This window comes from Petromyzon marinus, chromosome 10 (genome assembly GCF_048934315.1).
Source record: "Petromyzon marinus isolate PM22_M1 ecotype Great Lakes invasive population chromosome 10, UKy_Petmar_22M1.pri1.0, whole genome shotgun sequence".
Taxonomy (NCBI): domain Eukaryota; kingdom Metazoa; phylum Chordata; class Hyperoartia; order Petromyzontiformes; family Petromyzontidae; genus Petromyzon; species Petromyzon marinus.
In genome coordinates, this window is record NC_133676.1 from 12,732,464 (window position 1) to 12,760,167 (window position 27,704).

The window sequence follows — 27,704 nt, forward strand, 5'->3', positions numbered from 1 at the left end:
TCTGAGACAACATAACTCGAGCCTTCCAAGACTACAAGGTGCCCACTGCGGGATGATGAAGACGACCCGCTCCCAGGTGACGACGGCGACGGAAGTGCCCCCACAACAGCAGCCCAGAGCCCCGGTTCACACCGGCTTTTATCCCCCTCACGACCCGGCCACGCCCCTTTTCCCGAACCCTCTCTCACCTGGCCCTGTCCGTCTCTGCCCTTATTACAATTTACGACCGTTAGGTCACGTGCTTCCCCTCACGTGACCCTGTCAAAGCTTGTCGCATCAATGATTATTAGCAACCACTGACGTCCCACATTACCCTAACGTGATCCTGTCTGTTCCCGTTACGTTAATTAGTAAACATGGCCACGGGGAGCCGTACTGTCCTTACATCACCCCGTACTGTCCTTACACATGGACTATTGGGAGCTTATATGGCTGTATCATGGATTTGTCCATAGGTTTTATGTTTTAAAAGCACACCTAATTTGTATTGTTATACGACTAGAAATGCAGTGGGGTTGAGTGCATGGAGAGATGTAATTTTTGCAACGGTATACGGCCGTAATTTTCCAACATCAGCCCTGGCATTTGCATCACATGTGCCGTAGTATGGCGAAGAATGAATTCCACTCCACATCCCTTCTCCTTTTCAGTAAACAGTTCCCTGTGTGAAACACACAGAACCCCCAAAAACACGTGTTCAAATTGCCATCGTTACTGGACAAGTTGGCAAAAAGTATCCAACTGAAAAATGATAAACATAATCACAAGTCGAAATGTGAGAAATGTACATGATAATTAAGAGTGGTATTAGTTTCGCGTCACATGCAGGGTGTATCTCTGTATAGTCTTCTTAACTTAAATGTCAAATGTAACAATTATCCATAATCAAAACCACAATAAATAAGAACCGACTTTTATAGTAACGTGGGACTTCCTTGCAAAAGAGGCATATCTCAATGGGTTCTTCACTTGATTACAAAAGACGTTGAAAAAATAGCCGAAACAATTATGACTCTGAGGATAGGTTACGCATCGAACAAAGGGCTTTCGGCCATAAGCCATCTGAAAGCCACGGTGTCACAGTGAAAACACCTGCTAAAAATACACCTGGAGGCAAGTTGTGCTCAACACTTAGCCTTGCAACAGGGACAGCCAATCGTGGGCTGTTTACGGATGGGACAAACAGTCTTTACAAACTTGATTCGAAGCTTTCGTGACTGCAGGAATTACTCTTTGGTTCTTTCGGTAAAGTCACGTAGAAAAATAAAATCAAATAACAATAGATACGACGTTTCGGTTGGCAACACAAGCAACCATCATCAGGTAAGAATGAATGATAAAACACAGACACGGAAACAACACAGGCAGACTCACATGCAGAGAGAGACGCACACCTTCCGTTTTTTTAAAAACGCATCGGGCGTTAAGATTGGTTCGTGAATATTGGCATTGCTTAGCCCTGTTTTGCAATATGCATGTCGATCCATTTACACGGGAGAATGCTACTGATTGAATACGTTTACTGAGATTGGTGGGAGACATCGAGGGGCTTTGAGATTAAATGTTGTTTTCTCCGTAATGTATCAATGTATACGTGTGGTATCTATCAATGGATCACCGTGTGTGCGTGTGTGCATGCCGTGGTTCGCGTGCTGCGCTACGAACCCGGCGACCCGAGTTCGATTCCCGCTGACGATTAACACCAGTGACGATCATCTGAACCGGTCCTGGACCTCCTCCCCTCGGTCGACTCAGCCTCAAATGTGTAAACATCGCCACTGGGGAGACAAAGGCGGTCATGCCTGGTGCTGGCCACCCACCCCCTCGTGTGCCGTTCCGGCCTTCATAGGTGCTCGCTAGCAGCACTTGCCCCAATAGTCTGTTAAGGCTTACACGGGCGATCTTAGTATTCATACGTACACATATATTGACGCGCGCATTTAAATGTGGCTATCACACACGAAATGGCACCGAAAATGTCAACATATCCTGTCCCCTGCACATTTGAACTTCAAGCCAAACTTCTCTCGGCACGCAGCAGGAAATTGCCTTGCATTTGACAGCTGTGTGTAAGTGCACATCTCACAAGGCATGCCCGTGGCGAGGAGGCGTGCGCTAATAATGCTCCACTGACGTCGCATTAAATATTAACATCAAAACAAAAAGCGCAATTGCGAATGACAGGATATTTACAGCGAGGGCGTTACGTTCGTTTTGCGAGGTTTTTTTTTTCTCTTCAAAGAAATACAGCGGCGAGCTCGTTGTGAACCGTCTAACATTGTGGTTACACAACGAATGTCTTCATCAGAGCGGCGATGCAACCTTTGTGTGGAGAAGCGACAATCCCCGATGGTAGGGGGAAACATACCCCTCCACATCCTCCTCTCTCTTTCGACTCAAATGGCAGCGCTCCAATTACAGATGGAATGAAAAACAGTTGGAGGAGGACGCAATAACAAAAAAAATAAGTGTACACAAATGCTGTACCTCTTACCTTGTAGCTTCTTCCTTCGGCTATAAGTCCTGGGTCGTATGACGTGTTTTTAAAGCTTTAACTTTAGACCAGGTGCTCCATTAGTGGTATCACTTCATTGACACAGTACGCATGTGACTGACGTCTGATGAATCTTTCTGGAGTGTCATGAAGACTTACTTGATCGTAGTTTCATGGATTTTATTATCAAATAAAGGAAAGTTCAAACTCAATGTCGTTCTGGGACACACACAACCTACGTAAATATCTTTAAGAATGATTTATTTTTTGAGTTGCATCTTCCTTTCTTTTTTTAAAACGCATGACGCGTTAAAAAAAAACAACCGGTATAAAGCTGTGTCGCACAATCCATTGTTGTGCTGCACTTCTATGCTCCCACGTCTATGCTCTCTGCCTACACTGACGGACCAGCGTGGAAGTATGGTCAATCAGACTTCAAGAGCCGCACGACCCTCATCTAGCAACTCACGGAAACCATCAGTTCGTTTTTGAAGATGAGTGCTCTTGGCATCAATGTCATTAAATTAATAATCAATGAAGAAATATCTTAGAGCAGTGCAACCATCTGTGCCAGGGAAAGGCCTGCGAGGAGATTATGCACAGGATCTCTAAAACAAATCCTTCAAGTGGATTTAAACAACTAATCCTTTACACAGGTGGGGTGCACACTTTCCCAGACACTCTGCTATGAGATCGGTACAGTATTTGTCACGAATCAAACATATCCATACATAGAACATTTAAATCAGTGCTGTAGTTTAGCGACATTGCATCGGGGGGGGGGGGGGGGGGGTAACGCAAGTTTAAGCAACAAATTAACGCAATTATATCTTTTTAAACGTATCTCCTTATGCGTTTTTTTTATTTCACTGAAGGCACAAAAAACGACAAAACTCATGAAAACAAATCGCGACACGTGGCTTTGGCGTTACCAATACCCAATATTTTAGCGTACATTATTTTTTGGACGTTATTGCCCAAGGAATACTTTCAGACGGCGCTTTAACGTCTAAGAACGCCCACCACCCTCCCCCAACGCACCAGCGCGACTAGCGCACGTGCGAGGACGGGGCCGTGTTTACTCGTTTCCATGCGCACGCGATTCTTGTAGACAATTCCCCCGGGGCACCCTTGCAAGCAGCAGGGGCTTGCCTTGCCCAACTTTGTCCATCGCCGATTATGATCGTCGCCGATTATAATTCATAGGTGTGCGATACAATGCGACGGGGATTTACAGAGGCGTCTGAATGCGACCCGCGAATCTAGACGCTGACGCACAGCTCAGTGACACCGCGCATAATACATCGCGAATAGTGGCAGGTTTCGGCAGAGGAAAAAGTGTAACAAAAAACGTCTTGAGTCGAGGACTTGAACAGAGGCAGGGATCAGACAGCGCCGATGGCGATGGTGTGGATGCGCGTTCCAGACCACAGGCGCTGTGGAGACGAGAAGAAACGACCTCGCACACCGCGGGAGGCGAGGGTTGGGTTGGATGACACAAATGTTGTGAAATTCCCCTCCTGTTGGGCGTCCAGGTGCCATATGCCCCGGCTCGCCAGGAGAGTGTGGTACAGCAACGGTAGGCTCCGCCACGTGTCCCACCTGTGTGGCGAACCGCTGCGCGCGTGGGGATTCCTTCAGCTGCTCCGTGCTCGTCCAACATGCAAAATAGTCACTCATTCGCTGGCTGAAAACAGCTTAGTATATGGAGGACCGCGGAGCTTGGGAAATTGTTTGCGCCGGTTCACCACATGGCTGCTACATTCCTGCTTGTGTGCGGTTCCTCTGCCTCACCTCGAAGTTGCTAATTGCCTCTCTTCGAGAGTTGAAATTGAGATGATTATTTTCAATACTTAGCGAAGGCTGACTGGGGTACCCAACAAATATGAATACGATGCAATTCGATTATTACGGTTGGCTACGTACGGTGCGAAAGAAATTCAACACACCTACATGCAATGGATGTTAACACGCGTAGCACTGTGTACGTTTTAATTTCTGCATGACCAATGCCAGTTTCAATATGCACACGCTTAACGTGGTGTAATGGATAGCACACTGGACGATTCGCTCTCCTGGCGCGGCGGTTCAAACAATTGGCAAGTTTATTCAATCCAGCCCGCCTCTGTCCGCCAGTGCAGTATTTAAACATTGAGTACATCGCAGGGAGCGTGTGGTGGGGTAAAGTGTGGGTACTCTCAGCACTTCTTATGCGTCTGGACATCGTGAATTAGACCCAAATGCCAGCAGTGGGCATGAGCAAGTAATGGCAACTAGGGCAGCACATTTATTATTAAAGTATGGGAATGCTTTGTTGTACTGTACTCATCTGCTCTCACATCTATGCACCCGCGCATTCACCAACCCGCACTATCTAGCGTGGTGAGGATTAGTGCTGGATACAGCCGCATATGCAAATGTCATTTGTAACTTTTATCATTACATGTGTATCTATAGTTCAATGTTAATGTGCCAATAACATTGAATTAGTTTAATTTACTGAAGAGACATGCAAACTCCAAATATACCTCAGGACGTCAACAGGGTCTGGATCGAACTCACGACCTCCTGTATACCAAGCGAGGTAGTAAACATCTCCTAACCACCGTGATGATGAGAAAGAGACATGCAAACTACAAATATACCACAGGACGTCAACAGGGTCTGGATCGAACTCACGACCTCCTGTATACCAAGCGAGGCAGTTAACATCTCCTAACCACCGTGATGATGAGAAAGAGACATGCAAACTACAAATATACCTCAGGACGTCAACAGGGTCGGGATCGAACTCACGACCTCCTGTATACCAAGCGAGGTAGTTAACATCTCCTAACCACCGAGATGATGAGAAAGAGACATGCAAACTACAAATACAGTATACCACAGGACGTCAACAGGGTCGGGCACGAACCCACGACCTCCTGTACAGGAGGCGAGGTAGTTAACATCTCCTGGAACAGTTGAACACGTAGCAGGCTTTCGCGACCAATATCATCCATACTCCGTAAATATATCGATGTGTCGTTAAACCCGCCACCACCTGACACAGCCAATTATCCAGCCAATCTCGTGGCCACCGTGGGATGGGAATTCCACGAGGCTGGAATGTGGCCCCGTTCAAGTTCCACGATGCCCCTTTGCACGCGGCCGTGCCAGGAACGAGTGACGTCACAGCCGCACGTCTCGAGGGGGCGGAGGGGGTGGGGCGCCGGGGTGGGGCGCCCCCCACCCCACCCCACCTTCTTTTCTAATATCCCAGAGCGTGTAAGCGGCGCCCGCGCGGGCTACGACGCGCGCGATTGGCCGCTGCGAGGGTCGCGCGCTCGCACCGGCCAATCGCCGCCGAGGCGGTGGGGTGGGGGGGGAGAGCCCCACGCGCCCCTGGGTCAATCCGCGCTAGAAAATTCAAAGTGGCTAGCGCGCAAGGAACAACATTACATGGGGGGAGGGGGGGTTCCTTCAGCAATCGATTCGAGTCAAAGCTGAATTAGGAATCGATCTTCGATTCCTGAGCCGATCGGGACGCACGTCGACGCCAAAAAACGACGCGCGTCGATTCGAAGGACGTCGGCGGCCTAAGCGGGGACGTTCCGCGTCAAGGTCCGCGCGCGCGCCTCTTTATGTTGTTGTTTGTTTGCTTGCACAAAACATCACATCGCAACCCGTCGGGGGACATCAACGTGCCTCGGGCGTTCGATTATCGGCCACCGCCGCCTGCGCAATTCGCGACGGGAATCGATCGTGGGCGATGCGCGCAACTTCCGAGTTTTGCCGCCCCGTTCTAAAAGACTTTGGTGGTGGTTGGTGGTTGTTGTTGTGGGTTGTTGTTGTTGGTTGTTGTTGATGGTGGTGCTGAGGGAAGCTCGGCCTCTCTGGCTGCTTTCTCAATCGCGAAAACAAACCTAGGGGGGAAGGGGGGGGGGTAAAAAAAATCGGGGTCGCCGTTCAGCCGTCAGCTCGCCACACTTTGAGCGGCGTTAAACAAAAAAAACTCTCTCGGGGTCCCTCGTCGTGGGCCGCGGGTTGGTCGGGGCCCCTTGGCCGCCGACTGAAATCCATCGTTTCGTCGTCGTTGTTGTGTTGTTTTTGTGTTTTCATTGTCGGCAGTTCGACTTTGCGAGTCGGATTCGCGAGCCTTTCTCGGGCCTAGGCGCTCGCGCGCGTAGCCGAGTGCCACTGGGTCGCTGCGGCTTAAAAGTTTTGACAACATTTAAAGTCGCTCTCAGCTCGTTGTTGGGGTTTTTTTTATTTAAATTCCTCCCACCCTCCATCATTCGTCTCCAAACTTTATCCGTGCAAGTCTGCTCGTTTGCATGTTTTTGAAAGTGGTTATAGAGTGGAGGGTTTTGGGCTGGTGGGTGGAGAGGAGCTTCGGTTTCGAGTCGCTAGTGCGCCAATTATTTTAGTTTTTTTTTGGTCGCTTGTATTAATTTTCGATTGTCATAGAAGTGTATAGAGGCTGTTTATTTTGGTGGGGTGGGGGTGAGGTGGTTCGTGCGCCAGAATCGTCGCAGCCGTCCCCCTCACTCTTCGCCTCCCCTTCATGCCACCTAGTCCGCTTCAAGAGAAGGAGGAGGAGGAATCTGCGATGTTCGCCCCCACGGTGAGTGAGCGAGTGAGTGCACGAGGCTTCCTCGTCGACGATTCGCCCGTCATTCGACGCCGTTTCGGAGCCACGCATTTTGGATGCTTCAGTCGAATTTCGTCGCGTTTCCCCCGACTCCGAAAGGTTGTTGGTGGTGTAGCTTTGTGATGCTGCAGTGGGTCCAAGACGCGTCGCACTTTGAACCCTTTTAAGTTTTCCCGGACACGGCTGGCAGCAGTGGGCGAGCGGTACTTTTTGGGTGCCCCCCACCACCACCACCCCACTTCACTGACCAGATTGGTGAAGTATGGTCAACCCATTCCCCCCATCAATGACAAAAAGTCATCGCGGAGATCTTTAACCCAACAGGTCCCTGCAGGGTGGGCTGGTAGGAACATTGGAATTTTTTTTACACCCAACAGCACGAGATTTCACTTCGTTAGAGTATTGAAAGGGGACGGAGTACACCCAACAGCACGAGATTTCACTCCGTTAAAGTATTGAAAGGGGACGGACGGACACATTAATCTATTGCAGGCTAGTACACTCAGTTTACAACTTCGTTCCTACCAGTATTAGTAGATGTATATAGGGCTGGATTTATTCCAGGCGAATAAGCGGCTTGCAAAAGTATACGGCCTCTGTACAATGCCATGTTATCTCATTCATGACTCGGACAACACGTTTGCAAATAGTTTAAATACGAATGCAACTTGGGCACTTAATCAATAAGAAGGTTGTTTTGTTCGAATATTGTTGATAATTTAATCTAGTCCTAAATGGCATCCCAGTGAAATGTGTCGTTAATTCATTAATTTATACATTTGATGGCATGATCTTGAGTGGAGTACATTATATTGTTTAAGGAAGTACTGTAATTTCCTTTTAACCGCAAATTATTTTCGCAAATAATTTTACTCCAATGATGAGCACTTATTTGATCAAAAAGTAAATTGTAAATCCATTGATTCGTTGATTGATATCTTAAATGTTGGTCAACCTATGCTGCTTTATCATTCACATTGCTGCCATCCGTATAGTACCGTACCGTGTTCCAAGCTATTTGCCGCATTGAAGCACTTTGGTGTCGAGTTAAACTTTGGAAACACGTTGATTGTTTAATATGCATATTGATTCTCCGAACTTGAGGCAACGCTTCAATGTTCCAGTCCGCTGCTAAAGGGGGGCCCAGTTAGGCGCACGCGATTTATTTTTTTCTCGGCAGCACAAATGTGTCGTGAACTTGATGTTTAATCACATTTTAGCGCTTGTAAATCCCACTCACTGTTGGACGAGAGCCTCCCGGCTTGGTGTGGGTTTATCTAAACGCGTTTAAACACGCCGATTTGCGCGGCTTGGTGAACACTGGGTGCATAGACGCCGTTGACAGCGGATTAAAATTGCCTTTGCTTTCCAACGTAGTCCGAGCAGCCTATTGACGCCTGTTTAATGCATAGTGATCGCCCATCCAATGAGGCTCAGCTTCCGAGATTGGATAGATTCCGGGTGATTTTGGCACGCCGTGGAGTGTGGTAGATGCAATATTACAATTAATTACATCAACGATTGAATGGTTTAAGGTCGAGTCTATTTGTGGTTTCAGTTGCAGTTTAGAGTTTCAATGTTGCACTGGATTAAAATTAGCCAATTGTGCAGTTGATTCGAGTCAAGTTTTCCACCGCTGTCCTCTGCCTATTGGGATACAACAATTCAATTGAAATCGATTCATACGGTTGTTACATGTGCGTTTAAAGCTGTCGATTCACATTTCATACAAGTTATATACGGTACAATAGTCCAACCGGCAGCGTTATCATTTGTGAGGAAAGGTGTTTAAATTGTGACCATGGTCAACTTGACCCCAATCGTCATCCGGTCATGGTCAGTAAACAGCCAGACCTGGTGGGAAGCAACTACAGTCAACGTAATTGCCCCATTGATACACCTGCCTCCATGGGAACATCGAATTACAACCACTTGGTTCAGGGCCACTGCAAGCAATGACAGTAACATTGCAACGTTACTTGCACTCCACGGTGTTCGTCTTTGGGACGATTACTGCAACTAAATGCGGGATGACATTAAGCTTGCAGGAGGATGAGACTGGCACATTGTGCATATGGGATGGTCCGTTCCCACTGCCAGTGTGCGTCTGTGTAACGTGATCGCACTTCAGTCGTGCTTTGTCACGTGATATGAAAGTGGTTCCCTGTTAATCTCACACCATTTTCTGTTTTCACCAGAGCCATTTGTCATGTTTCAGTTTTGGTCTCTTTTTTAAGTCTTCAAGCAATAATAATACTTTTTTAGTCGCTGCGTTTATTTGATTTAAATGCAACTGATATAAGAAAAACACGACTATTTAAGTTGCCAACTGATAGAAAATAACATGTGCAAAATTACTTGCCTTGCAGATGCTGGACATCTGAGACCTGTGCAGTGATGTTAGGCTTAGGGCCAGTTTATAGCTGGTGTGGAAGGCTTTGAAATTGTATATGACCTTACAGGTCTTGACACCAACTGAACATTTTAACACCACAATCTACTTTTGTGGACTGATGTCTAATAGTTGTATCACAACTTTACATTTGCAGATGTTGGTGGCTAGCTTTTACACAGATTGCCATTGTTTATGTCTGCATCGCATTGGCTTATCAGGTGACATAGCAATGACTAAGCACATTAATGTTTGCTCAAAATTTCACCTGACTCTATTTATTTAAAGACAGCATCGAGTGCTTAGTTTTTATAGCAACCAGCTCCGTTATGTTCGCAAGTTGTGGTGAGTTGTAATTTGTTTGCAGGGCCGTTAATAAGTACTGTACGTTCTTTGTAAAATCGGTGTTAGGTTAAGTTGATATCCCTAAACTGCATCCTCGAGGTATGGATTTGTAGGATGTGGGTAAAACTGGTGCATTAAAGAAAGAAGCAAACTGCATTTACAAGGTGGGGGGGGGGGGAGGGAACATGCATCCAAAATTGTAAAATATGAGTGGCGGTTGCCTCTTGGTTTATTGCATCCTTTAAGGTGAAGGACTTTGTACTTTTTTATTTAAAGCTTTCGCGACTGCAGGGATTCATATTCTTGGTTCTTTCGGTAAAGTCACGTAGAAGGGAAACAAAAAAATATAAAACAATAAAATTCTCACGACGTTTCGACTGCAACACAAGCAATCATCATCAGGTGTAAAAACCACAACAAGAACATTTGAAAAAAGTGGCGGTTTTTTAACGTTAGCACCACGGATAGCGAATTGACAGTTTGCTCAGATGGACGAGTCCATCTATGTTCGGAAAAGAGGAGGGGGGAGACGAAAAATAATGGATGCGGTCTGAAAGCCACCGTAAGCGTGATCAATCAATTAAGACCCGAAATGGTTTATTTAAATCCTTCCAATGATTGCTAAGCCAGAATCCATGTTCTCGATTGAAATTGTCTGTGTTTGTATATGTGGATAGCCTCATGAACGAATCTCTCATGGTAGCCAGATGTCTTGCAAAGAACCTCTGTCTTGGAGAAGTCAATGTCATGTGAACCTACTGAATTATAACAGTGATCTGCCACGGCCGAGGTGTTGGTCCTACCGTGTTTTAGGTCTGCTTTGTGTTCACGGATGCGGTCCGAGACATGTCGTTTGGTTTCTCCAATGTAACTACTACCACAGAGGCAACTTAGATTGTAGACGCCAGGGTACTCTATGTCCGGAATCACATCTTTTACAGATGGAACCAGATCACGGATTTTATGTAATGTGTTGAATCGGACTTTGTATTTGTGTGTTGCAATAGAACTGTACTACAATATTACATGCAGTTAAGATGGCCCTCAACAATAAATGGCTCATCAATAGAATATTGTACTGGTGATTGAACATCACAAGAAAAATGGGAATTAATTAACTTATGTAGCGATGCACATCTATTTCAGTTTGTTGTTTTGTCTAGTCAGTGAATTCATTCCAAATGGCTCGTACCTTGGTAGGACAGGCGATGGGTTGGGAGGTGACGTGCACGACTATGGCAATGTAATCTAATCAAAATATCAGGCTAAAATATCACTTTTACCTTAATCCCTTATCGATTTTAATATTCTGGATAAAACTCACTGAAATTTAACATGCATATTCAAGAGCTGTGTTGTATCATGTTAAGTTTATGAGTTTTATGTATGTGAGATTTTGTGGCCCAATTGAAAGAATCGATTGAGTCCTGGGGTGTCAGTAACCTTGTGGCTCCGGTGCAGCACGCGGTTCTTTAAAGACTGCTTCGTGACGTTGCTTGTTTTTTTTTTAATAAGGTCCACCGTCTCGTATTCACATTGCATTGCGGCTCTTGAAATCTTCATTTTTTTTACACCGAATTTGAAAAAAATGGCTCCTTGTTATTTTGGTTGCCGCCCCCTGGTTTAGTCTGCGTTGGTTTATGAAGAGTTTTGTAAACTTGGTGAGGAGCGACCCTTTTAGTATCCATGCAGCCGAGTTTTGACAGTGATACACACAGCCTTTGCAGGGCCTGGGCATCACCACTAAGGCAGCAGCTGCTTCTGACGCGTACCCTTCTCCGCTTGGTCCCTGGTGGCGAGAAAGCTTTGTTGAAAGCCCACCATGGAAATTGTGCTGGCAAGTTACAGTAGGCCTGCTTATGATTAAGTGGATTTTCTGAAAAAACATGGTGTATTCTGTTTGGATAAAGGTCAGTGTTGTGAGACAGAATTTGAATGTTAAGTTGGGAAAAAAAATGCCAAATGCGCATGTGTTTTTTTGTTTGGTGTTAAACTCATGGACCATCTTCATATATATTTTATTATTTTATTGTTTTCCTTCAACGTGACTTTACCGAAAGAACCAAGAATATACATCTTCAGGTTATTTGCACTGGTAAATTTCTAGCATGCTAACGTTTTTATTCCATTGTTCTTTTTAGGTGGGAGGCTGAGTGCATATTCAATGACGCACACGTGACATACCTGGGATTGCAAGAGGGGGAGCTTGGAAGCTCTTAAAGATGGGTAAGTTTTAAAATGGCCCGCACGCAGTGTGCGCTGCTTGCACTGCATGCAGATTGCATCGAGTGCGATTGTACTTTCGTTGAATTATGCGGTATTTGTAAGGAACTTGCACGAACCGGGAGAGCCTTGTTTGGCTCCCTTGCCTAGCAACCAAGGTTTCAGATGACCATGATAGTGTATGGTCTCCCTGTAATCAAGACGTTACAGGAAATTATTACAAAGTGTTTGTGTTTGATAAAGTTGCATATTACAGAGTTTCTGCCCTTGCCTGGTACAATTGTCTGGCAAATATTACCCATGTTTGATTTGGAAGTGGTCTGGTTTTTTGCTGCCACATAGTGGGGATCACATTCGTGTCTGGCCATTGTATGAGTTTACCTTTTGTGTTTTGTATTTGTAGCTTAAATACATGGACACAAGACCGGCGTAACTACTAAAAATTTTTTTTCCTTATACTTGCTTGTCGGCATTCCGACCAGTCGCGTGCCAAAATATTACAGCGAGCTTGAAGGTTCCAGTGACTTCACATGCCACCGTCTCCAAATTTCTAAAGTTCCACCTACCAGTTGCATATACAGTTGCACAGTGAGACCGGTGCAATAGTTTCACAAAGCACTTTTTAACAATGTAAACCCGATGCTGAAATATTGACTTGTGCAAATTGCCTTTTTTGCTCTTAATAACCATGCGCACTTTTAATTTACCTGTGCATTTCCAGCATACCTTGTCGTGAGATGTTTAACGAACCCTGACGGGTTGCAGGGGTTTTCCCATATTCGATGTACGGTAATAATTAACTTGAACAAACAAAATAACTTGCCAAAGTTCACATAGCTTCTTCACGTTAGGCTTCCAACGTTAAGAGAGATACATTGCTATCTCTCACTAAGATTCACCTGAGTCCAGGTGCAACAGTAACATAAATCATACAAGAACGTGTTCCCTTGAAAACATTTTAATGAAATAACAAAATATGCAATTAATGACAAAAATACACTGTGGGCAAGGACAACCCCGAAGGGCACACGTACAATTATGTCACGTTGGAATTTACCACTCGTCCGAGTTTCTATTTATCAAGCCAAATATTAAAATCATGTTGAGTTATGCATCCACATTTTTCATTTCATACCCAAAGAATGGAAAGAGACAATAATGCATAGTTGTGGAATTATGTTGCATTTAATCTTGTATTATGCTCATGTTTACGCCTACATTTTTTACACACACACACCACACACTTGTTCTACATCAAACTGTTGGATGAAAAAACCTATATCCTGTGTGTGAGGATATCACGGTGTACTGCATATGCATACTTTGTAAATGGAACATCACGGAGCTGACTTTTGGTGACAAAGTAGATAAATCTGATACTGCAGTCAGAAAAATAGCCAGAAAAAATAGCCTCCTAACCCATGTTAGTAAATACCCCTACTCTCAGGACTGTAGTCTGCCTTTACTTGATGGTTTTACCTGGTATGCCCTTGCCCAAGCTTGGGAATGTGTGTACTTATGCAATTTGAACTTAGATACTGTACCAATTTGATTTATTTGTAGTGATTTGCTTACCTTTCCCATACTTTGCACTCCTATCATGCTTTTATTTTATATCGTCTGATGTTGGTAACTTTCTGACCTGCCAGTAACCAGACATCTGTGAAGAAAAGAGCTTCATATCTCGTCAGATTTCTCCAGGATAGATGAAGATTCCCATTCTGTTACTGTACACATCTTTAATTACCCTTAACTCAGCAAAAATGTGCTACAGTGGAGATCACTTGTATTGCCACCCATGTATACTTTTTTTTTCATTTCAAAAGGGAAATAATGAGACCAGGGCCACACAGATCTGCATATCCCGAGTTGCTGTTTGCGTATTTGGAGTAATTTGGCTGCTATGCATTTCCACATGATATGCCACTATCATCTGTAGTCAGGCCGCTTCTGAAAAATAACTACATAGCTCAGTGGGCCTTGCCTGATAAAGTAAAAAGAGTTTGAATAGTTTTAGTTTAGTGTGCATGGAATATGCATGGCAAGGTGTATGTAACGTGCATTATCTCAGGAGCTGTGCCAAAATAATGTGTGAAAATCTTCATCCGCATACCGCACTATGTGCATTGTCACATTGGGGCTACACATGTAAAATGTGATATGAATTACAATATGAGAAAATACGAGTGATATATATTGTGCATTGCTGCATTTTTAATTTTTAAATATTGCCTTCTGTGTTTTTCCTTCTTCAATTTAGTGTTTACAATGACTGTTTATTTAAAACAAGTGTTGGTTGACTCACTAATGGCTCTGTTTATGTGCGGTGCTTTTGTGCTAAAAACATGGACTTGTGATTTACATAAAACTCGATCTCTCATTTTTTTTTTACAGTTGAAATGTGTGTCGAACAGTTACCCTTTGTTGGGTTTTCTTGGCTTTCCTATTGAAAAAGTTTAACCGACAACTCAAAAAATATCCAGATGTATTGCCATGCATATGGTCGTTAAATACGAGTGAGCGGCCTTAACCCAACTGCTTATATACAAACACCAACTCCAACTAGTTTGTCGTCGTACCTTAAATTAGCACGTGTTGGCTCCGAACGGTGCGAGGAGAGGTTCAGCACACAGTGTACACACGTGTAACCATACTCTGAACATTTAGCCTATTATAAGGGTATCCCTCGAAAAGTAAGCCAAGCAAAGAAGTAAAAACCGAAACAGATTTCCTGTTCTATAACAGCGAGGTTTTGGCTCTGGAGCTGTTACAATTGCAACCAGATCTGTATAAACTGTAGGGCATGCTGTAATGGCCCGACAGCGGGTGACGTTTAATTGGTTTACCTGGAATGACCTCGTGCAGAGAGGGTTGAACTTCCCACTGGATTGCCAGTTTGAATGGCCCTGCTTACGGTCGCCATTATTTAAATATATATTTGCCACAGCATATTCTTGTTGGGTTTCATAAGCATTTGTAGAGATGGGTTTTAATGGGTGTAGTGGGGAAGGCTGCATGAGGTTCTAGTGAGAGACATTTTATTTCATCGTGGTTGTGGTTTTAGCTGACACGGGCAGAATTCAAAGTCTAATAAATCTAGGATAGGATTATTTTTTTCTCTCATCTCATGCCATATTACAAGTGGATTAGACTGCTGATTTAATATTTTAAATGTAAAATATGTAAGTGATGCGTTAGTTGGAAAAGACATGCGTGCGATACACGTGGGTACTTTAAAGGTGATACCATTGGTTATAAACATCAACGGTCGTTTCTTGTTTACGCTATTTTCATTTTGTCCAAACAGACGCGGCGGAGAAGTCAGTCTCTTGATTCAATTTTTAGGACCTTCAAAGAGGGCAGGTCAAAGCAATTGAATAACAATGCACTTCCTGTAAATAAACAGCTATTGTCAAACATTGACTCAGAAATGAACCCACATCCTAATTCGGAGTTCACTTTTCAGCTATTGTTGTTAGGCAACTGAGTTCAGGCCACTAGATAGTGATATCCGGTGAGGTTTAATTCTGGATACTATAATGACACACACACACGTTCACTCGTTCTATGAAGTAATTTCTCAGCAGAATTGCAATTGATCAAGATCAAGTGTGGCGTCTTTGCACCGCACTTTTTCATTGGGATAATTCTCGAGTCCGTCATGACTTGCGTGTACGGCACACCGACCGAATTGTCCAGGCAAATGTTGTTATGTTGCCGTATGCATCTTCAGCAATGATTAGCTTTAAGACATGTAATGTTTCACGCAGTAACTACCAAGCTAGCGTGTTTAGTGTAACCATAAAATGTTTGCATAACTGAGGTTTCCAAACATGCTCAGCATTTTTTCGGATGAAAACCCCCTCCACATTGCTACCCTTGTGCACATACCATTCACTGTGGATTAGACACTTTTAAACAGCAGTAGGGTTCTTGTGCACTGGTGTAATACTTATTATTATTTGATAATGCAGTCAAATTGCTTTTGATTTGAAACAAAAAAAGCACCTTGCTCAAGAGGCACTCGTATGCATTTTAAAAGCTCATGTAATATGGTATGCTACACATGATGCTTTTTGTACTCTCTAAATGGATGTGCATGATGTGTAGCTGTACAGTAGTCATTGTATTCATATTCATTAAGTCTGCTTAATAATAAATATGGATTAATTCACTTGCCAATGCACTTAGAATGCTGATTGATTATCTGTAAACCAAAATATCATTAATCGAGTGGATTGCAGGCACATATTTAAGATTGAATATCTGGATATTTTTGTTTCCATTCAGCAGTTATGCTTCTCTGCTATTCATCACCACCACCCTTGTTCTATTAACCCACAAAACACGCCACTGAGCCGCCCTGCAGTGCCATCAAATTGCGCTGCACATTTTAGAAGAATCTTATATGTGACATTGAGAAACCTCCGACTGTACCGCGAGCTTGCTTAATGCTGAGCCCCAGGGGGAAAGAGGGAGAAATTAGGGGAAATGAGCGGAGGAGAGAGAGGATGGCCCTTTTTGTAGCGTGCACTGCGTTTCATTGGGCACACCAGAACAACAGGTGTTCAGCCTGAGCTGTGTTCGTAGTACATTGTTAATAATTCAGGCTTAAAGCTGCAGAGCATTAATCCCCGAAGGCCCCATAATCTCTAAATATTATGGAATAAAAATATTACGTGGCCTTTGTTCTGCATACATCGTATTGCGAAGTTTAGTTTATTTTGTACATTCGAACATGTTCTCTAGTTCTTTCTGTAACGTCAAAGGTCTGTGAGGGAGAACTGATTGCAGGGACTCCAGCCATACAGTACGGTAACTCTTTAGCAGCGTGCACGTTGTGTCACTCGCTGTAAAGATAAGCATTTACCCGGTGCGTTAAAACAAAGTAAAGCACACATGTTGCTTTAGAGCAGAACATTCCTGAGGTGTAGTAAACGTGTTTGAGGCCTCCGTGCCTGTCACAAGTGTGTGGAGAGCGGTGGTGTAGCAGTTAGTGCGCTGCACTACGAACCCGACGACCCGAGTCAGATTCCTGCTCATGGCCACCAACATGGGCCTCCCCTAGTTCGACTCAGACTTTAGATGAGTACCCTGGTGCGGTGTGAAAGCATCGCCACTGGTGAGACAAAGGCGGCCGGGTGTGGTGTTGGTCACCCACCCTCTCGTGTGCCGTGCCGGCCTTCACAGGTGCTCGCTAACAGCACTTGCCCCCACAGTCTGTTCAGGCTTTACGGGGGAATTTTTTTTCTTTATCTTTGTCACAAGTGTGTATTGCTAGACCCTTGACCAGAGAGAGCTTTGTGGTGGAACCTCAAATTACTGCAACAATCGCTGGTGGACTGGGCCTCAACAGTACAGAGACTCCTCTACTTACGGATGAGTTAGATTCCAGAGGTCTGTTTGTAAGTCGATTTGTTCGTAAGTCCAACTTTACTCCTGTCGATTACAAACATTCTATGGCATGTACATTCAACACGGCGAATGGCTTTAAAAGTTTCATAATTTTCTGTAGATGTAGATGTCACCACCGCCATCTATTGCGCGGTGGTTGAACTTCCAACTCTCGGTCCGAACAGGCAACTGGACATACGGACAGGTTTGTTTGTATCTCTGAAAGTTCATAAGTCGCTCTTTAAGTTGTGTCCACAGCGTTGGTTGGCTTGGGAAATTGGTCACGTGTCTGCTTTATTGTTGAGGCAACGATTAGATTTTCTGCTGTCCAAGATATATGCATACTGGCTAAATGAAAGAAGTAGAATCATCTATCATTTTATTAGCAAAATGAAGTTGGATGTCAACTGCTGTAAATGTGTTGAGGTTTCTAAGTATGCTGCATTATGTAGTCATTTGCACGTGTGGCACACTGAAGTTCAAGATGTTCTGTAAGCTGCTCATGTTATGTACTGTTTTATGTACTTAATGGCATGATGTTTTAAATGGCACAGTTCAATGAAATACACTCTACATCATGTACATATGGTGAATTGTAAATGTATTATATATAAAAGGAAAATTTGTGAATGTGTCTGTTCAAAATGTTTAGCGTACTTCCCGACATGCAACAAACTTGAAATTTGCCATGTGGGTACTTTCCAGACTGTACACCATGCAAAAATTATAAAAATACACTTTTTTGGGGGGGGGGGGGGGGCGCAAATGAATATATTTTGCACGCACTTGAGCGGTGACGTCACATCTCTGTCATGTCACCCGCATGTGGCAGCGTGACGCACCCCTCCCAACCCTCGGCGTAGGCCGTGTATCCCGCACAAATGTGCGGCTGGGAGGGGGGAAATAGGTAACAAACTTTTAATTTGCCATGTGGCTAGCCTCCCATACTGTACACAATGTAAAATAAAAAATAAACTTGTATTTGGGGGGGGGGGGGATGACCATGGAGTGTGTGGCGAGAATCGATATCTGTTGTGGGTTGTAACGATTTAATGGAAATAGGCCGATTTTAAAGAAATCTACAACCTTCGATTCATTTGCGCGATCTAAAGAATCGAATCTTGGCGCGCGAGCGTAAGTTTCTTTACCACCGCGCGTTGGGTTTAATTTTAATTAATGAGGTAATGATCAAAGTTATTTTTTCATTTGTATATGTTATGTTTTTAAGTTTTGAGAGGTTTTTCTATATATTTTTCACCCGGGCAATGCCGGGTGCTTCCCGCTAGTAATATATAAAATCCACACATCACATGATCAGATCTTCCCGTGACAAATACCATGGCTTTTCCTATCGCAGAGTTTACTAACAATTGTATTAGTTCCTCTAATAGACTTTATTACAGTAACACTGTTGGTGTACTGTTGTATTGAATGCTTCTTATTTTTTCGCTATCAACAACGTTAATATGCATTAGAGCCAGAGGCCCATATTGAGAGCTTTAACAAAGGATTTTTTTGTAAACACCCGAAGGAATGTGAACAGGTGGCATTGTAGGGCCATATTTAGCAAAGTACAGATAATTTTACATTAACACGTGATGGTTGCTTCATCTAAGATCTACGTTGTCCACCCAACACAATTTAGATTGTTGCCATCAACACTTGTAGGATTAATATTATACAACTATACAGGAATGTAACACTCTTTGCAAATAATAGAAATACCCTTCCACATTTTTTACTTTATCTATACCATATCCGTCTGCGTATTTAAACCATAAATGTAAAAATGTTTGCCGTTAGAAGATGTGTACAGTATATTATGGAAGACCATAAGAGACTCGTTTTGGCATGATGTCACAGCTGCCTGGCATGGACACTGTTAATAGCTAAGCAACTGGGATTTTTTGAAAATTGTGTAATCTAGTGTAATGTACTTTGATTTATTGATGGGGTTTAAATTTAGATTCTGGTAATAAATGGGCTTTTGCAATATTTATGCGTTATATATTTTTTACGGTAAAGCCTTTAAACGACATAGATGTGTTTTTGGTAATATTTTCACGTGGAAAATCGTTGCAGAATTATTTAGAGGGCAATTCGTGTTCGCTTTGATAATTTTAGTACAGATGGTTAGATAACACGACACGCTTCTTGTTGCTTGCAAATCTGCCTTTTCCAAATGATTGTATACGTGAACGTTGCTGCGACACTAATTAAAAATATTCCAGACAAAACACGTTTCAGTACGGTTGGACGCAACAGCAATGCAGACAAAGCTTTTTTAAAACTTGATTGCACGGCTGAGCCTACCACAGCGCAATGCGCCTTGAATAACGATTGAAGCGGCATTGGCCTTTGAGTCGGGTCGTTTCACGTGGCTACTTCGGTCGGACAATCCTTTTGTGTGTTGCGCGTTACAGACAAACAGCAGGCGCTCAACTCCATCATGCAGGACCTGGTGGCTCTGCAGCTCTCCAACCGTGTCCGTTCGTCCACGCTGCCTGAGGACGACCGAGCCAAGGCCGCCGCCGACGTCGCGTTTTCTCGAGCAAAGGCATTGTCTCCTTCCTTTGTGCGCGCGCTTCATGCTTGGGGGGGGGGGGGGGGGAATATTTTATTGAAGGGAGACGCGACCCAAACAGTGAACGGGCGAGTAACTTGTGGTCGCGTACCCGTCGGCGCGGTTGGCTACGTAACAGTGGGAATTAAGTTGAGCGTACATACATCCATACCAGTGTTTCCCAGGCTGTCTGGACACCGGTTTTTAAAGTGTTAATAAGGAAACATTCTTTAAAAAAAAATACATGCTCAGTCGCCGTCATAATAATGGCGTGCTGGTGTCATGATGTTATTGCATTGTTTTCCTGGAATTTCTCCTAATCATGCAGTGTCTGCCAGCACTGTCATTGCATGAGTAAAAAAAAAAATCACTACAGTGCTATTCTTTTCTAATTAACTTTGTTACGTTGTGTTTTTTCAGTCTGATATTCGAGTGAAGTTTGAATATAATGGGGAAAAGAGGTAAGTTAATTAAATTTAGCATTGTTAGCTTTCTGTTACTTCTGCTGTGACGTTTGCGTTTTCTTTTCTTTTAATTGATCTTCAACGTAAATTACAATTGGCTAAAGAGACGAAAAATAAATCCCACTCGCCTAACTGAAGGTGTTGTGCATGCCAGGTTGCTAAATAAAAATGTTTTCAACCAGGATCCTACAGTTCCTGAGACCGCTATCTTTGGAGGATGTCCTGCACAAGGCCAAGGTGGCGTTTGGACAGCCTATGGATCTGTACTACTCTGGCAATGAGGTACACTTGCATTATGGTTATAGCAAGTTACACCATTATTTCGTAGTCATGTGTACACGTTTAACATAATTGGTTATTATTCGCACCTCCCATTAGCACAGTTGGCTTCGTACGGTGCGAAAGAAACTCAGCATATGTTACATAACCCTATGCATGCAGACGTATACATTATGAATCAATGAATATTCACATGCCTAATATGTTGTGTTTTCACTTGCAGTTTCCGTTCTATCGTGAAGTTGTAGTCTTTTTGCTGACATTGGTAACCGTGTGTGGTTTTCTGCTGCAGCTCATGATCCCGTTGAGGAGCCAGGAGGAGCTGGATCAAGCGGTAGAGCTCATGGACCGGAACCCTCACATGAAGTGCCTAAGAATTGCTCTTCACTTGCAGGTGAGGTTTGTGGATGATCAATAACTTTATTTTTTAAAAACATTGTCACATTTAGCCTGTAATAATATATGTAATAATGTACAATCCACTGCAGAATGAAGACCAACCGCTTGCTCTGTCAGTCATTGGGATATTTTGACCATACTTCACAATGCTGGTCAGGTTGTGGTGGTGAAGTAGGGCAGCCAGAACCCATTCAGATATCTCACTATGTTAGCCGTGGCTGGGAATAAAACTCAATCCCAGAGTTCATAGTGCAGTGTGCGAATGACTACCACCTTTCAGGAAATATACGTTTTTTATGGTATACAGCCATATTGTGGTATACATCTGGGTAGACTGGTGGACAGTGTTAGCTACCATTAAGCTAGTTGCATGTGGCATATTAATGTATATTTGGATTAGGGCCTACTTGGCACCGCGTATAACAACAGTGAAGTTGCTCACCGTAATGATGGTGCGTGCTTGTGCGCAGGTGTTGGCAACCTCACCGGCTTCGTCCCCGAACAGCTGTCGTCCCTCTCTGCGGCTGCACTCGCCCCCTTGTCCGCCTGACCCGGCCGACCCTCTCGCCCGCAAGAGGGGCACCGAGGGTCACTTCGGTAAGAGATTAGTTCCCGAGTTTATAGGATGCAACTTTCCTCGCACGTTGCTCCGTTGCAATCTTCACGTATTTTCTAGCATTCCATGTTAAACGCGACAGCTTCGTTGCTTCGGTTTTGCGATGCAATCGCATCGTTCTGAGACATTCAGTGCGATAATGTCCCCGTACATTTATATAGTGTGATCTATTTATAGATACTCCATTAAAGTAATGTGGAGAATTTATAGAGAAAACAATGTTTTTTTCCAATGCCTCTACACTCTCCACTGTAAAATATTGAGCCATCGCTTCCACGCGTCAACTTTGAGAAGAAAGCAACAACGTAATTAGATATCAGTGGGATATCTATGCATTGATCACTCTGTATAATAAAGTATAAGACGAACCTTTATCTCCCAATTCTGCTCTCAACCTTGGCGGCCAGGCATAGGGAACTCATCGGGGAAACTGGGCAAGAAAAAATAGCCACTTTCTCAGCCTTTTAATAACAACCAGAGTTTTTTATTAAAATAATCAAAATACAAACGGGACTATACAGAAAAAAGTAATTCAAGTGAGTGGAGCATTTTCTATTAGACATCTCTACTTTTTCATTTGCATAAAAATTCAGCTGATGTTTGGTGAATACTTGACCTTATCCAGTCAATTGGAATACATAAGCAATACAATTGTATAATTCAAAGACTGAACATTTTATTGTTGTGGACCTGAATACAGCCTAATTTCTCCACTGTTAGCATACTGTGCTAAACGGAGTAACAGGCAATAATGTTGTTCCTAACAACAATATTGCAAGAACAAAACATTTCACTTCAGCTTTGCTCAGCTGTGCTTGCAGATGCGAGCGGCAACATTTGCTCATGATTTTGGCCAGTGGCCATAACGTAATATATTTGGTTAAATACATATTTTTGTTTATGCGACCATGTGATAGCCTGCGTACAGTTCTTCATGTCTTATTGCATTTTTTATTCACTTTCGATATTTGGCATTTGACAATGACCTCAATACACATGCTCTGCTCTTATGAGTGGCATAAAACATGTCTTGATTCCATGGCAAGTGTAACCAATTGTAGTTCATGGTTTTGGTTAAACAATATTTTATGGCATGTCACAATAACGTTACCTTGTGCTGTTGGACCACGTGACATATGTTATCACATGGAGCTGTGATATCATAACCTATGTATGTGTACACGTAGCCACTAATCTGCACATTTCTATCTCCAGTGTGTCAACACTGCATTGTTTATCTCACTTTCATTTAACTCATCTATTTTTCATCTAAATCTCGCATATCGGTTAGCTTTCTTCGCGATAATTGGTTTCATAGTCTTGGTTAGCCCGACTTATCTGCGAGCTCAGCGGGCCACTCCAAATGATTTATTTGGCCAGGTGTGGCCCGTGGACCACCAATTTAAACATTTCAGCTTTAGCCTATTAAGATGTTTTGCTGAAGATTTGAACTCTCTTAAGGCCACAGCTGGGGCTGATGTTAAGGAGCGTATGTGTACGTGTATGTATGTACATGTGTGGTAGTGCAGTGGTTAGCTACGAACCCGGTGACTCGTGTTCAATTCCTGCTCATGGCCAACACAAGTGACGATTATCTGGACCGCTCCTGGGCCTCCCCTAGGTTGATTTAGCCTCAAATGAGTACCCGGTGCGGTGTGTAAAAAAACATTGCGACTGGGGAGACAAAGGCGGTCGGGCGTGATGCTGGCCCCCCACGTCTACCGTGCCGGTCTTCATAGGTGCTTCTCGCTAACAGCACTTGCCCCAACAGTCTGTTAAGGCTATACAGGGGATCATCTTTGTCTTGGTGTATGTGCTCCCCCTGCTTGCAGGTGTGTACCCACCAGAGCGGAGTTCCCCGCCGCCCGGGTACATCCCAGCTGGACAGCGGCAAGCGGCGCGGCACGGGTCCTACACGAGCATCCACAGCGAGGGGGAGTTCATCCCTGACGACACATGCGTAGGTTTTGCCCCACAGCTCACCCGCAATCGATTATCAGCTCCATAGGGTCATGGTAATTGATAACCACATCCAATTACATCTTAGTGACGAATCAATTGCGATGATCGACACGCAAGAGCATTCTAACCCGTTCGGCCCCATCCAATGTGATCGGTCATGTGATAAGCCTTTACTTATGCATGTGTATATATAAAAAAAACATACATTCCTTTTCAGTCCACTGCTGATTAAAGGTCTTGCTAGACTGTATCAGTCATGGGGTTTGTTTGACCCTACTTCATGTGTGCAATCCGAATATATTAATTCTAGGCAAAACCACTGTAGCAAAGTACAGGTTTTTACTCAATTTGTTGCTTAAGCAACATCACAGTCAACACCTTGTGGGTAATTCATGACTGCCATAATTCTCATTAATATATTGCTGTTCTTAGTAACTCGACCCCTGTAGATTGTCAAAGGGCCATGCTCATAACATGCCTTGTGTGTGCATGCTTTTGTGCATGGGGTTGTTAGTCTAAGGCAGTCGTTGCTGGTAATGTTTGTCAGCGTCCAAGGAGCAAAGTCTAACGGAATTCCTTCGCCTCAAGTTTGCAAGATGTAGCCATAGAAAAGGGAGACAAACGGTGAACGTTATCATTCTTTAGTTTGAAAGCACATACAGTGGGCCTCTTATTTCCCTCGACAAATTCCAGTTTATCTTGGTTTCTCTTTTGAAGGGTTTTTTTTTTTTTACGGTGAGCTTTCATAGCCATGTTTACAGTAGGTGAATGTGATACTTTGTAAGTGAAAGAAAAAGTGTTTATTTTTTTTGCCCAACATATGTTTCAATTGACACTGGTGATAGCTTTTACAATAAGTTTTCATTCTCATTTAACATAATTATTTAGAAGACTCGATGAATAAAATACACCTCTCCCAACTCAATTATTTATTTGCAGTAACTAATGTTATGTGCTTATTTCAGGTGGAAATTGATCCACTTTCACCAAGCAGCCCTGAGAACTCCACCTTTGGAAGCTGCCACTCCCTGGACAGCCCTTTGGCAGGGTAAGCTCCTGAAGCACTTGAAATATAACAACCGCCAATGCGTTACTCAAAAATAAATGAAACGACGCATGTTTTACAATGCAAAGCATATTGAAATTGAATGTCTAATATTGACAAAAGAGTTTTGTTTGCTCATGTTTTCAAAGTGATTCTCACCACAAAGGCTGGATCCCTCGTACCAAGAGCTACCCTGACAACCACCAAGAATTCTCAGGTCAGTTGCGTTATTTACACCGTCATTGATTGTGCATGGTCAGTGTCACAGTGTTGCTCTGTGCGCGTCCTCGTCGGCCCACATGCCCTTTTTACGCAGTGTGGTCAAAGGGTAGATGAAACGAGCACACCTAATGTAGGCATTCGGGGAAGGCAATGCTGCCTCCAGTTCCTAGCTGTGGGGCTGGAAGTAATTCCACTCTCATTTTTTAGTGTCTTATATTCCGTTTTCGCGGGTGCCTCCTGATCTTGCAGAATATGAACTCCCGTACTTTGAACGAGTGGGAAAAGGGGGGACCTACCCAAGGCGAGTCAACTCCACATTCCAGCGTCACGACTGCAATGAAGGTGAGGCGGCTTCCATGCCCGGTGATCAAAATGTCTCTTCTATGTTCTTGCCAGCTGTTTTTGAGATATTTATTCTGCAATAATTAGGTATTTGTAATTTGGTGTAATTTATTATCATATTAGACGTTGCGGGCGATCGGAGGCATTGCAGCAACATCCATTGTACTATATTTATATGCTGCCAAGTCTATACTCATAGTCTTTAAAAACTTGACTTAAAGCTTTCGTGACTGTATGAATTCCTTTTCTTTGGGTCTTTCGGTAAAGTCGCGTAGATAGTTTCAAAGAAAATAACCAAAAACTACGACTTTTCGATCGCAACACAAGCGGTCGTGTTGCAATCGAAACGTCGTAGTTTTTTGTTATTTTCTTTTAACCTTATACGTGACTTTCCCGAAAGACCCAAATAATAGCCTTTAACAACCCGCACTAACCAGCCCTGGTGGTGAAGAGGCCTTCAGCCATTAGTATATTGACAAAAGAGCTGTATATGTGCACTCGTATTAGAATCTCATTTATATATTCATGCTTATCCTTTATCCATTAAGAACACGAATGGAATTATTCAAGAGAGTTCTACTTTTGTATAATTTGGCTGATTCCATTTTAAGGACTGTTTGCATATAGCAAGAAAACAGAGTGCTTGATCAACCCTACTCATCGAGGGATATAGCTCAAAGAGTCATACGGACTGGCATATTTGGCCATTTCATAACCCAGCAGTTTTTTTAAGTTGCATACACCTGCATGATCCATTCAACCCTTGCCACCATAATGTGGGATCACAGGTATGTGCCACCACACCTGGTTATTAATAATAAACATAATAGTCTATTTGGGGAATGTTGTCACGAGAGTTTCATGCTCTACACTGTATGTATGTTGAACTTATTTTGCACCGTATGTAGCCAATTTTTCTAATCGGATGTGTGGGGGAAGGACAACTATTAACCCAATAACCAGGGTTCAATTCCCGGACACAGCTAACCATTGGGGCGAGTGATGTAAACCATACCTGGTTTCCTTCGCCCCCCTCCCCTTTACCAACCCATACTGACAAGCGTGGTGAAGAATATTCAAACAACCCCCATGACGAATACGACATTGGAAGGCCTTTATCCAACAGTGTATTGCCTGTTAATTTTTCTATTCATAGTCTACATAATTACAGTATAACATGTAGGCTTTCACGACCAATATCCATAAGACCCGACACAGCCAATTAGTAAGGTCACGTAAACACAACATGCCAATTCGTTACAAGTACACCACACCGGTGTGTTGGAGAGCAAAACCACAATATTTACAATCGGGAGAAAAAAAGCGGCCGGGCGTGGTGTTGGCCACCCACCCCCTCGTGTGCTATACCTGCTTTGATAGATGCTCAACAACGGCACTTGCCAATAGAGTCTGTTAAGGCTGTGCAGGGGGGATATTTTCCTTGTGTACAGTACAATAACGTAGTATTATAATCGATAGGTGTATCTTTTTATTCTCGAGTGGTGATCGTGCCTTACTTATTTGTGATGGCAAAACCAGCCGAGCTAGCAGCGTTACAAAAAAATACCGAGAAATCTGAGATTGCAAATGTTGTGGATTTTCTTTGTAACACACCGGTGTGCTGTACTCGTAACGAATTGGCATGTTCTGTTTACGTGACAAACCTTACTAATTGGCTGTGTCGGGTGGTGGCGGGTTTAACGACACATTTATATAGTTACGCAATCTAACACAAAAAACACCTGTTATGGATAATTACAGTACTTTTATAGTCCTTGCACAAGAGATAATACATTTCATTGGACTCTGTTCAACAACAGACACTGAAAATTGTCATTGCGTGCATTTATTTTCAGGCCGCAAGACATTCCCACGAGTGCGCTGCCCCCAGAACAGCTGGCTGCTCTCGCCGTTCGGCTGCAGCCCCACGGACGTCTCGCTGAGCACGAGCAGCGGCAGCAGCGGCATCTTCACTCCCGAGCCAGATGAGGGACGGGCGCGGCGACTCGCCGGAGGCGTAGGGGGGGAGCTAGCGGAGAACGCCGACGTCAGCCCACCCTCTCGATGTGAGGTCCAGCTTTAGCTCGCTCGTGCCCCGTCAACTTCTTACGTCTATCCTCCTGGCATCATTTTTTCATGACGAAGCCGCGGTGCCGCTCATAGTAATGTGAACTCGGAGTAAAAACCAATGCCGAATGGATTTAAATGAAGCCCACAGTCTTTTTTTTTACCAGTTTTGCTCATCTTGTGCTATGGGCATCATGCCATGCGATAAGACTGTCTGTACGGAACTTGCACAGAGCGGTGTGTTAGAGAATGGCCCGCAGAAGC

General features: G+C 43.8%; 1 protein-coding gene across 4 annotated transcripts in view; it reads left to right on the plus strand.

Moving 5' to 3' along the window:
• The first annotated feature begins 5,962 nt into the window (after positions 1-5,962).
• The window catches only part of LOC116940873 (mitogen-activated protein kinase kinase kinase 2-like), a 36,256-nt gene continuing 14,514 nt past the window's right edge, over positions 5,963-27,704 (plus strand). Inside the window, exons 1-13 of one of the 4 annotated variants that reach the window (XM_032951178.2) lie at positions 5,987-6,097; positions 7,052-7,100; positions 12,006-12,090; positions 19,905-20,038; positions 20,465-20,505; positions 20,691-20,790; positions 21,080-21,181; positions 21,657-21,783; positions 23,635-23,762; positions 24,730-24,812; positions 24,959-25,026; positions 25,281-25,373; positions 27,230-27,439. In XM_032951178.2, coding sequence (XP_032807069.1) covers positions 12,087-12,090; positions 19,905-20,038; positions 20,465-20,505; positions 20,691-20,790; positions 21,080-21,181; positions 21,657-21,783; positions 23,635-23,762; positions 24,730-24,812; positions 24,959-25,026; positions 25,281-25,373; positions 27,230-27,439 — 1,090 coding nt within the window. In that variant the 5' untranslated portion in view covers positions 5,987-6,097; positions 7,052-7,100; positions 12,006-12,086. The other 3 variants (XM_032951179.2, XM_032951177.2, XM_076066189.1) reach the window with 3 other exon arrangements.